The sequence below is a fragment of the Ursus americanus genome, chromosome 24 (genome assembly GCF_024610735.1).
Source record: "Ursus americanus isolate L20-20 chromosome 24, mUrsAme1.1.p, whole genome shotgun sequence".
In the NCBI taxonomy this organism is placed as follows: domain Eukaryota; kingdom Metazoa; phylum Chordata; class Mammalia; order Carnivora; family Ursidae; genus Ursus; species Ursus americanus.
The window spans coordinates 10,901,569-10,916,530 of record NC_142150.1 but is presented as its reverse complement, the minus strand read 5'-3'; the positions used below and the strand labels follow the sequence as shown (position 1 = coordinate 10,916,530).

The 14,962-nt window shown below is 42.6% G+C and overlaps 1 protein-coding gene across 1 annotated transcript in view; it reads right to left on the bottom strand.

The window, feature by feature from the left end:
• The window catches only part of SLC17A6 (solute carrier family 17 member 6), a 38,951-nt gene extending 23,994 nt beyond the window's left edge, over positions 1-14,957 (bottom strand). Inside the window, exons 1-3 of the mRNA XM_045808679.2 lie at positions 14,872-14,957; positions 11,890-12,142; positions 10,234-10,352 (exon numbers count right to left, since the gene is read on the bottom strand). Coding sequence (XP_045664635.1) covers positions 10,234-10,352; positions 11,890-12,142; positions 14,872-14,957 — 458 coding nt within the window. The remainder of the gene's footprint in view (positions 1-10,233; positions 10,353-11,889; positions 12,143-14,871) is intronic.
• Between the last annotated feature and the right edge of the window lie 5 nt (positions 14,958-14,962).

Sequence of the window (14,962 nt, the reverse complement as noted above, 5' to 3'; positions counted from 1 at the left end):
ACAGAATGGCTTGAACCGCACCAGGCTCCCAGTCTGTGCCTCCGCAGGCCGGCTGCAATCCCTGGCAGGAGACAAGACATTTTTAAAAACTGTACGGCATTGTCCAAATTATATGTGTCTTCGTACTTGGCACACTTCCACCCTTATCCCTAATACCTGCCCACCACACACACACACACACACACACACACACACACACCTCTTTTTTTGACTAATCTTTTCTCTCCAATGTCCCTCAAGCAACTGTAGATTGCTTTTATAAGACTTAACTCAGGAGATCCCGTGTTCCCCTGCCCCCCTGCCTTATTTGTGGGGAACATTGTCCAGGTCTTTATTTCACTTCTTCAAACCCCAGGATGCTAGCAGAATGCTTTGTACATCATGTGCTCTTAAGAAATGACCACCCAGGGGCGCCTGGATGGCTCAGTTGGTTAAGCGTCTGCCTTTGGCTCAGGTCATGATGCCAGGTCCCTGGGACTGAGCCCCACATTAGACTCCCTCCTCAGCGGGGAGCCTGCTTCTCCCTCTCCAGCTCTCTCTGCTTGTGTGTGCGCTAGCTCTCTCTCTCTCTCCATCAAATAAATAAAATAAAAAAAAAAAAGGCCATCCAGTTACTTTTGTATAAAGACTTTAAATAGAGGGCAATGATAACTTCCCTCCTGAGGTGTATGTGGCTGATAACAGATCTTTCTCCTTTGAACCTTTATTATTCTGTTATCCTTTTCAATCAATTGACCATTTCTTTGTTCTTGCGCTTTTAGTGGGGATGAACTGCTGTTCTGGGTATCCTAATAATCCTAGGAAGCTGAGTTACTCTCACAAAATAACTGTAGGATGGCGGCTATGGACTAGGACTGAGAGTATTCCTGTGGATAAATCCTCACTTCAGATAGCTGCTGAGTTCAAGTACGTGGCCGGGTCTGGCCTTATCCTTGTCTTCCCAACAACACTGTAGAATCTTCTGAAACCAACTGCCATTACATTCTCTGTTCATCAGGGCATCCTTGAAACCACTGTCTCTAAAGCTCTGCTTTCAAACTCGTCCTCTTAAAGAATCCCACCATTTATCAATTTTTAATGTCGTCGTCGTGTATATTGCATTATGCTTGACAGTCATTAGTTTTGTTTGGACCGATGTCAACAAAAAAACAGACAGACGTAAGCATTGAATATATTTTTGATATCTCAGTAGAAGGAAATAGATTATATACCAAGAAACATTTACTCTTCTTGTGAGTTTCATTATCTCTAGCGCTGGTTCCAACATGGACACATAATTGCATTTCATAGCACTGCTGCTCTGAAAACAATCTCCACCATGATAGGCTTCCAAGTTGATGCTGATTAGAAAGCTTGTCTAAAAACCAAAATCATGCAAAAATGTTTTAAATTATTCCACGGCCATGTTCTTTCCTATGAGCCTAGCCTAGCACTAAGTAATACAGTGAATTTTTTTAAGGGACTGTAAAATAAATATTTTAAAGAACACACAGTAAAGTTATTTAATAGGAGAAATGTGTTTAGTAAAGAAGCACATCCTTTGAAATCAGACGTACTGGGGTTGATACCCCAGCTCTTCCTCTTATCAGCTGGTGATTGGGGGGGAAATAGGTGCTATTGTGTGTTCATTTCTCTCATCAGTAAAACAAGTGTTAAGAATGTCTGCCTTACAGTCTCTATGAGGAAGAAAGATGATCTCTGTACATAAAAAGTTGAGCAATACATATATTTAGTATTGTATTCCATTCTAATTTCATCTGCCTTCTGAAATGAGGAACTAAGGCAATTATAAAAACAATTTATAACTCATATCCTCTCTCTTCCCACCCCAATACAAATGTACTATTTAGGGAGAGGTAGAAATGTTATCCCTGAATGATCTACTTCACATTGATTGAAAAGCTTTCCTGATACTCACTCATCCTTCTCCATTGTGCCTGGTTGGAGTAGACCTTCTATGTTTCCATTCAGTAGAACTGGCTTTGTTTTTCCCCGTTTTAATCTAAAAGCTAGATTTCTAGACTCTTTTTATCTACAGGGAGGAGAACGTTGTCCTTTACCCCATCATATAAATTAAGCAATCATGTTACTGCTTGACTTCTGTAGGCCTAAGAACATCTATGCTGCAAAAAGTTTCATTTTTACAATTTTTTTTTTGTCTTTTGAAATTTCATTGTGGATTTTCTCAGGTACATTTTTTATGTTTCTCAATAGGCTAAATGCTAAGTTTAATGACCTATCAAATAATAATGTAGTTTATTTGAAAATGTTTTAATGAATACTGATTATAGAATAGAAATTGAAGGTTCATTCAGTATAAGTAACCAATCACATGTTTGTAAAATTAAGCTGACTTCTGATTTATATTCTGAGTTTGGTTTTGGTTTTTTGGTTTGCTTTATAATCTATGTCAGTTAAGAAGCTCACTTATGGTCTGATACACCACTTATTCCAAATAAAGGTAAATAATATATAGGTAAATAAAGAAATGTTATACTTTCCATTTAAAAAAAAATTTTCTAGAAACAAATTTCCCCAAATAAACATTTGTCTATTTTTAATATATTTTTTTACTTTCTCAGTTGTAAATTTAAGTTCTCTATAATACCAGGCAGTATTTTTATCAGTATATGTTATATCAGGCAATAGATTCATGTCAGTACTACATATAAAAATAAACCATCAATGCAAATGCTAACAAATTACACACAACTTTTTCAGCAATAAACTAAACTAAACCATTTCTTTCACTGAACAATTAATTAAGCCGAGCCATGTAGTCATTAATTAAATAAATATTGCCAAACTTGAAGAATCCCAGAGTAAGTTGCATCTCAACTAGCATGATGTCTCATTTGGTCTCAAGTCCTTCTCCTTATACAATTGGCAGCTAAAGTTCTACCTGAAAAACCCATGTTTGTGAATGTAAGTCAGAGGTGGGTGTCAGTAATTGGGCCAAGAAAAAAAAAAGGCAAAGAAACATGCAAACTAAATGTGACAATTCTGAACATCGCAAATGCCTTAAGAACAGGATTAGAAAGTGATGGGTGTTCTCCATTTCTCAAAGAACATCATAATCTCTGCGAAATAAAATAAGGGCCATTTGCTTATTGAGATTGCTTTTCAGAATGATAAACCACTTGAAAGCTACTTAAAATTGTTGTTTTCCTCATGATTTCCCCTGCAGCAAATGACATATTAAAATGAATTCAATTTGCTTATTTTCAAGTTAAAACCTAATTTCTACTTGTTTTCTTTCTGCTTGTTACACACACACACACACACACTCTCTCTCTCTCTCTCTCTCTCTCTTCTTTGTCTTCCAGTGTGAAATGACTATATTCTCTTATACAGAATGACTTTAAGGACGTGTGTGTGTGTGTGTGTGTGTGTGTGTGTGTGTGTGCAGTAGGAGGCTCTGTATTACTAAACCGATTGCCCAAATTGAGAAGCGTATCATGCCCCTGACACAGAAAAGGTTGGAAAAGCAAATGCAGTTGCTGAAACCTGCATCGGGCCCTGCCTGGTGATTGACATTCAGTGCGCTCCGCGGCGAGTTAGCTGAGAAATCCTCAGTCAGGTTATTTCTCCATGACCCACAGCCACAAACACCCTCAGCTACCAAGCCCACCCCAAAAGGATTTGCCTGGTAGAGGTGAAAGGAACACTGGTGACTTGTCACTTCTACAGATGATATCCATTTTCCCCAAATCGATCAATGCATTTCCATTTGGACAGTGGCTTGTCACTTAACAGGGAGCTAGTGTTCCTCACCCCAGGTGTGGCACTAATCCTATCCTTGAGGGTGTGTAGCAGTAGACCGATTCGGCTGTTTAATCTAGTTAATCTAATCAAATCAGGGCTCAGGCGCCTCCCTTTGTCACATCTGATGCCCCATTCCCATATTTAAAAAGGAATACACAAGCACAAGCCAGCCCTCTGGGTCCCTTGGTACATCATTAAGTTGTAAAAATGACTTCATCACTCATGACAGAGAAATTAGACAGCCCCAACAGTGGCATATGGCAGCGGGACAATCATTCCACCAGCTGCCCACCTGACTCCCTCCTCCCTCAAAATCCTGGCCCTCCCCTCCAGGGCTGGCTCTGCACTGCGGTAGAGGGCTGTGGCAGCCACAGGGGAGCCCAGAGCTAGTAGAGGGTGAGAGGAGGGGAGAATGGAAGGAAAGAGAAGCTCATGTCAGCAAACCACGGGCAAGCCCTTAGGGACCCCTCCCTCTCTCAATCCATTTATCCATCTTGTGGAAAGGTATTTTCTTTTGTCAGAAAAAGGAAGGTCTCTTCCGCTTTGTCCCAGACTCCTAACCTACAGAGGCCACAATGGGAAGACAGCGAGATGTCTAATAGGCTGCTAGAGGAGTGAAACAGAGAGTCACCTCTGGCCCTAAAGGAAGAGATGATGATAACCCATTTCCACCACAGCACGATGGTGGTCTCTTGCCACAGCTTTATGTTCATAGTCTAAATTATTTTCTCACACAAAAGGAATCTGCAAATGTTTCTTACTGAAGGGTTACAGAGCCTCTGCTTGTAATGGACATTGCAATGGATAGGTAAGTGGAGAGGAAAACAATGAGAGATGATAGATAGATAGATAGATAGATAGATAGATAGATAGATAGATAGATGATAGATAGATAGATAGATAATGTTTACATATGTGTTTGGTAATGACACTTAAGAATTCACTTCCAATGCTTATTACAGTAAATAAAGCACATCTTCATTGTTTTATTTCTGTGAAGGAAAAAGAATAACACAGGTAAAATTGTCCCTTCCTGCGCTTAAAATATGAAGACGTTATGTTCAAAATATCTTCATTCCTCTCTTTCTGAAAACCCCTCTCACAAGAGAATTTTTCAGAATCAGGCAAGCCAGAATACTTACCTAAAGTATACCAAATTTCATTTTTATAAATGCAAATTCACATGAGTTAACAGATTTAAAATCCATGCATTTGAATTTGTTGATTTTTAAGTATAAACTACTCTCTCTTTTGTAACAGTGGTATGAATTGAGTTGTAGCCATCAAAATCCCAAGGAAGAATCTCTTCTCTTTTGCAGACAAATGGTCTAAATTACCCAACCACTCCGTCCACCCCCTTACCCTTCACCCCCTTGCCCAGTGATGCTCAAACTTCTGAAATATTGTAGGAGCCCATATTACGAAAGGGCTGGGTAGGGAAAAAAAAAAAAAGTACTAAATGCCATATTTCCTCCTATAGAAAATCACACTATTTGTTTAAGTCATTGTCAAGCTCGGGTTTTTGTCTCTTGCAAAGAAAAGAACAGAATCATTCACGCTGTAGCCAAATCATTTGGGAGTCCATACACACACACACAAATACAGTATGTTTCTCTTGCCACCAAAACTGAAGGATCCCTTGGGCCAGCTAAAGGCTTCTCTTTTTAATTCTTGGATTTCTATCCTGGATTTGGGCATGATAGATTATGGGCACTCACTGAGAGAGCAGACGGCTCAGCTTGCTGCTGAAAGTGAACTTCGAGGTGAAGTACATAGTATCAAGCAGAGATGCTAAATGTCAGTGTAGAGACAGCCTGAATTCATGCATTGCTGGGCACCTGAGTTTTAGTCCCAGTCTCTTTGTGATCTTGGGCAAGTCACCACCTCCCTGATTTTCTATTTCCTTTCCTAGTATCTAAGTGAGAAGATTGGATGAAATGAGCCTTATCCCTCTCTAATATGGGCTCTTTCTGTTAACTGAAGTTCACCACATGCTACAGACACATGGGATCCTCAATCTCTTATTCAAATAAAGAACTATTCTTTTTTCTTTAGCAAAGGTCAAGTTAGAAACCCAAGAAACACCTGAAAAGACAAAATGTTGCACCAGGAGTTAAACACTTCCTAAATAAAGAAGAGGAGTGGGGGAAATAAACTATAACTTTCAGCAGAGAAGTCTAACCTCAAACTTAAATGGTTATAATGCCTGACTAGAATTCAAAGACTGAATGCACTGAATTACTAGCACTCTCTATACCGTTGGCTAAAAAGCTTTCCTAAGACAATTCTTCAAATGAGACTTAAGGCATTTTCAGTGAACAATAATTTTAGCTATAAATAATGTGTATGGGAAAATAATTTTAAAGCTAGAAATCTGGCAGGTGGAAAGATGCGTTTTTATCACAATAGAAATAATCCCTTGGCATTACTAATACTTAAGACAAATTTAAACATAAGTAATACTGAATGGCCTTAAGATATTATTTATTCTTTCATTTTTTTTCTGAAGCTAGGACCTTATTAATAATGAATGATAACAGCCAACATCTAATGAGGGCCAGGCACTTCTAAGAACCTTACACGTATTGTCTTATTTAGCTGTCATGACACTCATATCGAGTAGGTACTTTGATAAGTCCCCTTTTACAGAAATATAAACTGAAATTCAGAGGAGTTAAGTAAAGTTTAATGTCATTCAGTTATTAAGTAGTACCTTCGGGAGTCTGAACCTACATGGTTTATCTTTAGAACCTGTGTCTTAACCACTCTGCCATACTGCCTTTTTTAAAATGCCCAAACACTTTGTTGGGATGGTCATTTTATTCACTCAACAAGTATCTGTCTTGGGCCTGGCACTGTTTGAGATGTTAGGGATACAGCAGTGAAAACAATGTGGATACAATTGCTTGCTCTCATGATGCTTACACTTTATTGGACAAAGCAAAAAGATAAATCGGTGAAATATGGGTACAGCAGCTGGCATTAAGCGCTTCATAAAACCTAAATCACCATCGGCAGATCAAGAAGACATGAGTAGGATAGGAAAAAATTTTAAATAGGGTTTATAAGATATTGTCACTTAGAAAGAAGAATAGTCTTTGTGAAGATAATATTGTCCATTGAAATTGGACAAATATTGACCAATTATTCTTTGGTAAATCTGACCATCTTTGATTACGCCCTTTGCAAAAATTCTGTTTTTCTCCTGTTTAGTACTTGCCTAGGTTCCTCATCAGTCAAAATGCAAGGTAAAAATAATCCTTAGCTCTTCCACATTTGTCATGGTCTGGATTACTGTAAGCCCCGTGCCCTGTACTGTTTAAAGGCAACATTAACTTGCCCCCAACACATTGTTATCACTATAGTAAATATGTTCTCATCTAGAAACACTACAGATTTTATAAGGAATCTTCTTTTGATTCCTCATCCCAAAGCCCTCCAGGGAGGTGACTACATTCTCCTGTCCACGAGGTGCCACAGCCCTTTAAGAAAAGACAAAGGAAAAAATGATGCAAGAGTCCTCTGGGACTGAGATTCTCTCCCCTAGCTGTTTTACTCAATGAGGAAAAAAGAAAGAATACTTAGAGTCTGACCAGAAAACGGGCCAGGAATCTGTATTCTGATCAAGGGTGCAGCTGCTTTTTTTTGCTTAAAGCATACAATGGAGAAGCCACATCAGTGCTGTTGGTTTTTCATTGAGAAATTTGCCAGGAGGTGGATCCAGGAGCCCTTCTCTCCAGAGGAGCCGCCTCCACACACCTGGTTCCTCTCCTCTGGTTCCGCCCAACTGTGATGGCAAACACTTTCCAAAGTGAGCTTCTTTTACACCCAGAGGGAAAGGAATCTGTCCCCAGTATCCCACCCAAGGGAAATATTGTCCTACTATTAGACGATCTATAGGGAGAAGTTTATTTGAATGGGCATACAATATTTGTAGGTGGAAAACTGGTCTTGCTGTATTGTTTTTACTGTTTTTGAAAAAGGATCGTACTAGGAAATGTACATCTTTCAAACCAATTCTAAAAATCTCTCAGATTTTGTGTTAATAAAAAAGTTCTAAGATAAAATTCAAAGTAGCATATATAGGACCGTTTGGACATTAACCAACATGTTAACAATAGGGTCTCTGTGTGATTAATGTATGATTTTTATTATATTTTCTTTTTTATATATTTTTCTTAGGATACAATACTTTCATCATCAGAAAAGGGAAGATTATATATTTTTAAACCTGTTTTGACAGGAGGCTTCAACTGTATTTGTAACATTTTGTTATATTTTTTAAATGAGATAAATATGTCGAAACCCTAAGATCTGATGAGGAATTAATCTAGGTCTTCTGGATGTTTGTCATATCTTACAATAAATTTTAGTTTTCTCAGTCTCGGAGAACACAAGACATTGAAAACATGAAAATACTAGGTTTCCCTCCCTTGAATATCCATATAAAGGTAAGGTGAATTCAGATCCAAATCTGATTTCTAAAGTTCACAATTTTTTCCTATAAGAAAAATCTACAAAATAAATTAGAACCTGAGTACGCATCAGTCTTTACTAAACATAAGACAAATGATAGTATAGAAATGAGCTTGCCTTTTTTTTTTTTTTTTAAACCAGGAAAACCTGCTTACTGACCTCCCAGTGTTACAAAGAGGGAAAGCTGGGGCATCCCTGGTGTTTTTTCCTGGCAGGAAAATGGTAGCATTTTAACAATTGGCAAGCTGAAGGTTTTGACTCTGAAAAAATCTTAAAGACACAGTCATTATCATTTCATTTCACATTACATTGAGTTTCCTGTATCATTTTTGCTTTGTTTGTGAATTACTGGTTGTTCCCCCCCCCAAGTGAAAATATTTCATATACATATGTTTGGACTATCTTTCTGGGAAGTTTATTTTGTTTTAGAAAAAAAAATTGAGGAGAAAAGAAAGATTCAAGACATTATGCCTTAGGGATATGGAAGCCAAACATGTAACATGTTCATTACCATACTATTTAAGGAAATATTTTCTTTAATTTGATTTACCCCATCTATAGGATTGGGTTCTCTAAATAGTTAATGATTTTCATTTTAAAATGATTCCTTTTTTAAGAGACTAGTTTGTCTCCCATTGGGTCTGAGTAGTAACCATCATGATGTCAAGGTAAAGATGGTATTCAAAAGGCACTATTACTAATCTTTCACTCTCTTCTTTTGACAATTCGAAGGACTGTCCAAAAGTCCTGGCCCAAGCAATTGAGAAGCCTAAGTTAAATTTGCAAGAATTCTTCCCTAGGCTTTGGAGAGGACAGAAAAGTCTTGGGCAGGAAGTTACTGCTGGTGAATGGGATTTTAGGTGACAGAAGCCACAGGAAGAGGCCTCCTCAGAGACTTTATTGAGAAATGAGTAGGGACCAGTTTAAAAAGCAAGAGAAGATCGAGACTAGTTCGAAATATCTGCCCCAGAAAATCTGACTTTGGAGGGGAGGGAGAAAGGTGAAGTCATAGATACAAAGTCTTAGGAAAGACCCGAAGTCTTTTTTGGGAGTCTCTATGAAGCAACACTTGAAAAGGTGAGTGCGTGTGTTCTGTTTTATAATTCAGACTTAAGGAGAATTTATTTAGTTTTATTTATCTTAATATGCACCATGAAGCAAATAAAGCTGCCTCTCACCCTGCAGTGGCCAGGCTGTGCTCCTGAACGTCCCCACCCCATCAGTCCTTACGCCCCATACTTTGGTATGTCTCTGCAGGTGATCCCGACGGCATTTCTGGAGCGGGCGCTAGGACCTCGGCTGCAGCGTCCCACCACCCCCCGCCCCGCCCCCGCTGCAAAACTGGAAGCCTGAGGGCTCAGCTGAGCTCCTTTCCCACCCCCGCCCCGCCTCTACTCACTGGTGCTCATTAACAGGTGGAATCGCACCCCGGGCGCCTGAAATCCCGCCTGCCTCCATAGAAACAAATCCTTCAGACCCAGAGCACCATCTGGGCGGGCTCCGTGGCCCGGCGTTCGATGCGCCCTGCCGGGAGGTCAGCACCACAGGGAGCCGGGGCACCCGAGGGATGCACTGGCGAGAGCGCAGCACGTGTCGCTACCCCCCTAACCACACACACACACACACACACACACGCGCGCGCGCAGACCCTCCCCTTTGTGCACCCCCGCTCAGTCCCGGCTTGGTCCACTCTCTGCCCGGCCTCAGCTCCTACCAGACCTTAAGGCATGTCGACCGTTTGGAGTAAAGCTGGGTCAGCCAGGACAGAGAAGAAGCTGCAACCAGCGCCCAGCCTGGCTAGCCCAAATCCTCTTGGGTGCCTAATTCTGGAAGGAGGCACCAACAGTTCCTCCCCCGAGAGAAGAGGTGCCTGGGAACCAGGAGACCTCACCCAGGAGTTCCATTACCCCGCGGCTGTTGTCCTTGCCCCCAGCCTCTGAAGCGCCTTCGGAGGCACAAGCCCCAAGACCCCCAGCCCTGGGGGCGCGTTACCTGTTGGCTGCCAGCCGAGACGCGATGTAGCCGCCCGGAATCTGGGTGATGATGTAGCCCCAAAAGAAGGAACCGTGGATCATCCCCACGGTTTCCGGGTCCCAGTTGAATTTGGCTTTCTATGGGGGTACAGGGAAAAAAGAGGGGTGGAGGGAAAGAGTAGAGTCAGTGCTTGGGCTGCAGACTCACGTTCAGGAGCCCTCAACCCCCGGGGTACATCCTGCATTCTGGAGGTGAAGGTGGCTGAATTTTCGTTTTCTAACAAAATTGAATGTATGCATTTCTATAGAGAAGAAATGCTTCTTTTAACGGAAAACCTGTGCTCATTTGAAATGTATCGCATTAATGGCGAAGGTGGACGCCCTGGCTTTGCTCCCCGACTACTGTCAGGCAGGTCTGATCCCCTCGATGAATGAGGAATCCTCTGAGCTCCAGAACTGGAAATTAGATCTCTCCACGGAGAGATTCCATTTGCTGGCTGGGGATAGGGACCCCTGACCGGGGTCCGTTTAGCTAACGCCAGCCAGTACTAATGCAGTAGAGGGGTCGCTCCCAGAATGCAATCCAACCAGGGAAATTCTGAGGAAGGAAAGTGGGGCACTTGGATGGAAGGTGAGGAGGTCGTAGGAGCGGGAGGAAAGGATCTTTCCCTGCAAAATGGGGATGGGCGTAGACCGGAAAGATTTGGAGTAGCCTGGGGAATTGGTGGGGGGTGGGGGTGGCCAGTGGAGAGGAGAATTTGTTCAGGGGCGGTCTTAAGAGCTGGGGAGGGGTGTTATCTGAAGGTCAAGGCCTAACTCCACCCTAGCCAGCCTGGGCGGCCCCACCAGGTGAACCTTAAAAGTAAATATCTGCATTTGAAAGGCGAAGGAGTCTTCCCGCCTGGGAAACTGAGGATCCTTTTTCTCCTTTTGAAAAGTATTTTGAAACCAAACGCATTTTGTAGGGTCTCCCGGAATCCCCAGAGTCCAGCGGCATTCACCGCTTCTCATTCACAGACGGTTCCCGAATTTTCTCCTCCCAACCCTTGCTTATGGTCGTTCAGATCCCTGACCAGGTAGTCTAGACCCACGGGTTTCGGTGACTTTGACGTTGACCCTCCTTCCCCTAGGCGTCACCCCAACACATTCATGAGATTACGGGACCGGACTCCCTGTGACCTCGAGGCACTCCGCGCGGCGGCTCTTCTCACGACCAGTGAGGTGGACAGCTCCTAAAGGCCCTTTGGTGGAAACTGCCGATATGCTCACAGTTGATTTGATTTCGGCTTTGTTTCATTTTTATTATTAAGAGTGTTTAGCAGGAATTGGAGGAAACCAGGGGGACATTATCACTGATATGCAGCCCTACTCCTCCGAGTGAAAGAAAAATATTTCGATTTAAATTTAGCGGACATTATGCAACTTCTCGTATGAAGTCACTCCACAAAAATCTAGTGAGCTAGATGCTATCTTCCACTTTGCAGGTCAGAAAAGGAAGGCCCAGAAAACAATCGAAAAGGGGGGTAATACTGCTACCGCGGTCTATTCCTATTCTAGAATGGCAGCGCTAGCAGGGGGCTGAGCGAGCATCCAGGCCTTCCTCGTTCAGTGGGGGGAAATGGAGCTCAAACAGGTGATGTGGCTTTGCGAACCCACACGGCCAGCGGCTGCCCACCTCCTTGATGACCTTGCCCCCGCGGTGGATGGTGCTGTTGTTGACCATGTCCACGATGGCCACGCCCAGGTTGCAGCGGATGCCGAAGGAGATGCAGAAGCCCAGGCCGCTCATGATGGCGATGATGTAGCGACGCGGCAGGCCGAAGCAGGCACAGTCGCACAGTGGAGCCTTCTTCTCCGGCACCTCCAGGGGCTTCCCATCCTCCGTCAGCTCGATGGTCTCCCCGGTGTCTTGCTTCTTCTCCAGCACCCTGCGCGGCAGAGCGGGGGAAAGGCAAGGACGCGGCGGGTTAGGCACCCCCGACGCCCGCCCATCCCAATTCCCAGGACCCGTCAGGGCTGGGGGAGGGGCGCTGACACGCTCAACTCCTTCAGGAGTTAGGGTGCTAGGGCGCCACCAGGCTTCAGGACCTCCCCGGCTCTCCAGCCTCCTGCCAGTCCTCCTCCCCGCGGTAGCATCTCTTCAACTTTAATACTGTCTGGCCGGCGGCACCCAGCCCCCATTCCCTCGGGATCCATCCCGCAGCTCACAGATTCACCGACACAGGCCGTTTGGGCCTAACTTTCTCGCGGGGTCTGTAGCTTGGGAGAGAATGGGATCCCGGAGCGGCGGCTGGTTGGCACCTGTGTAGATGCCTCCTGCCCGCAGTGCTTTAAACCTGGAGACAGGCAGTTTTATCCAGCCACCCAGCCTCCTGGGGGCCGCCTCTGCAGGCTAGCCCAGCTCAGCCCTGAACCCGCGCTACCCCTTCCTTCCCAGCCAAGTTGAAGCTTTCTGAGTTAAGGACGCGCGATCCCGCCGCCCAGCTGAGCCCAGGGACCCGAGGGACTAAGGCCTCTTCTGACCCGTGGCCACGCGGAGGTCCGTGAACGCTCTCGGAGAGTGTCACGCGCGCATTCTATTGCCCATTCCCCCAGTCCCCTGTGCTAGTTCACCGTTTACTCTCCAGTCACATATCTTACTTTCTTTTCCTTGTTACTCGAGTTTGAAACAAAGGCCTCCGCAGCATATGGCCGACACCTAAGCTTCCTACTGCCAGAACATGAATAATTAATTATTCACAATCTTGCGTCATTACTATCTCGGTTACAAACACCGAAAAATGTAAGGGGCATATTTCCAAAGAGGTACAATGCGACTCCCAGGTACACGACGTGCCCCAAATCAACTCTTCTAAGATGTTCCACACCAAAGTAGATCTCACATTTATGCTTTCTTTTGTGTTCTTTAATTTGCATAGTATTTCACAAGATTTTGCCAGTATAATTCAGTTCCTTTTAGGTTTTCATCCTTAAGGGAAGGGGGAAGGGAGAAGGGGAAAACAGGGTGATGGCATGGTTTAACTAAAAGCTGAGGGTGTTGTTCTAGTCCATAATATATCCGTGAAATGTCTATTTAAAAAAGAAGAGAATGAATGTGAACAGTAGAATCACCACGGACTCTTGAGATGGATACTTCCGATATTTAAACAAAGAACCTCTCCATTTACAATTTGCAGATGTTTTTTAATCCACCATGTAGTTTATTTTTCTGTGTGCCCATTCAAATGATATATTCACACACAATTATTTTCATACACATGAGTAAAGCAAATGAAACTTTAAGATCAATTCCAAGAATGCACAGGTTGGGAGCTAACTGCCAAGCAATGTGAGGCTACCAGAAAACAATGTTAGACTTCCAAATTCTACAAAATATCACCTGGAGAATAGGTCATGGAGGTTTCTGTAACTATGTCAATTCTTATTTTTAAAGTCCAATCCCAATGTCAGAACACATGGCAAATTATTTATTCTGGGAGAAAAAAATGTAACTAAAGTGATTTTTTTTTTTACATTGGCTTATAGCTGATATATGCAAAGTTGGGCGATGCACCTGAACTCTCCACCTGATGGCAATTGAGCTGGGAGAGAACAGCTCTTTCCAGGGCAGCTGCTGGACTGCAGGGCCCTTGCGGTATCTACTGCCGCATAGGTGCATGATGGTGCCTACAGGAAGCCCACCAGATCCAAAGAGATTTGGAAAATCGGGAAGTGCACTGGTCATTTTCTTTACATTTTCTATACATTTCTAAAAGCTTCAATTTCCCCAATTTGAAAATTAGCACTCTCTTGGAATCGTTTATCGTTCTGTTTCTGCCCTCTCTTCTTGATTTTGCTCATATTATTAAGAAAATTGTAGTCATGTAATATTCTCAAAATGCTTTAAAGTTGTAAAATTTTCAGCATAATTAGTACATTGACTACAGGGAGGATAACAAAATCAAATCATTTCTAGTACTTTTGAAGTCATTTTACTGGTTATTATTATAGTTTTTCTTATGAACACTGTGACATTTGCCATGCAAGAAATAGACTTCTGGGAGAAGTCAAATAATTAAAATACATATACATTGTTCTGGGTTCTGAGAGAGGAGCTGCTTTAGCTATTAATTATTGATATATTTTGATTCTTCTTCCTTCAGCACAGAGGAACATTCCACTGGGAGATTCTCTACTTGAGTGGTTTTGAAGCTGAGATCTAAATATCCTTCTGCCATTACTCTTTGGAATTTCTTTGTTAATTTTTTGAGGGTTGTATTTTTTAAATTCATTTGTCTGCATCAAAGGAATTTAATTTGTTGTGACTGTTAGCACCCAAACAAAGATTTTCTGAACCAGGTGCTGGTCATTTCTCAGTTGTAAAGAGGATAAATCCTGGGTAGGAAAGGATGAGAATCTGCAGGTACCAAAACAAAACACACACACACACATAGGCACAAAGCAGACAGGTTCATTCAGTGCAACATTCCTGAATTAATAAGCAGGTTTGCAGAGCAGCCCTGCTTGAGCAATGAGCAACAACAACAACAACAACAAAAAAGACTTTCCGATCATATTACAATCTCTCAAAGCAACCAGGGTTTACAGAAATAGACTGTAGATTTTTTTTTTTATTTTATGCTGAGCCCCAGGCAAACATGGGTTTGCTTTCTCTTACCTGTAGATCTGGGCAAGGGATTTTCCAGCAAAATTCTTTAGCCCCTCTTTTCCTGGGGTCAAAATCCTTTGTTTTACCGACTCCATTCTTG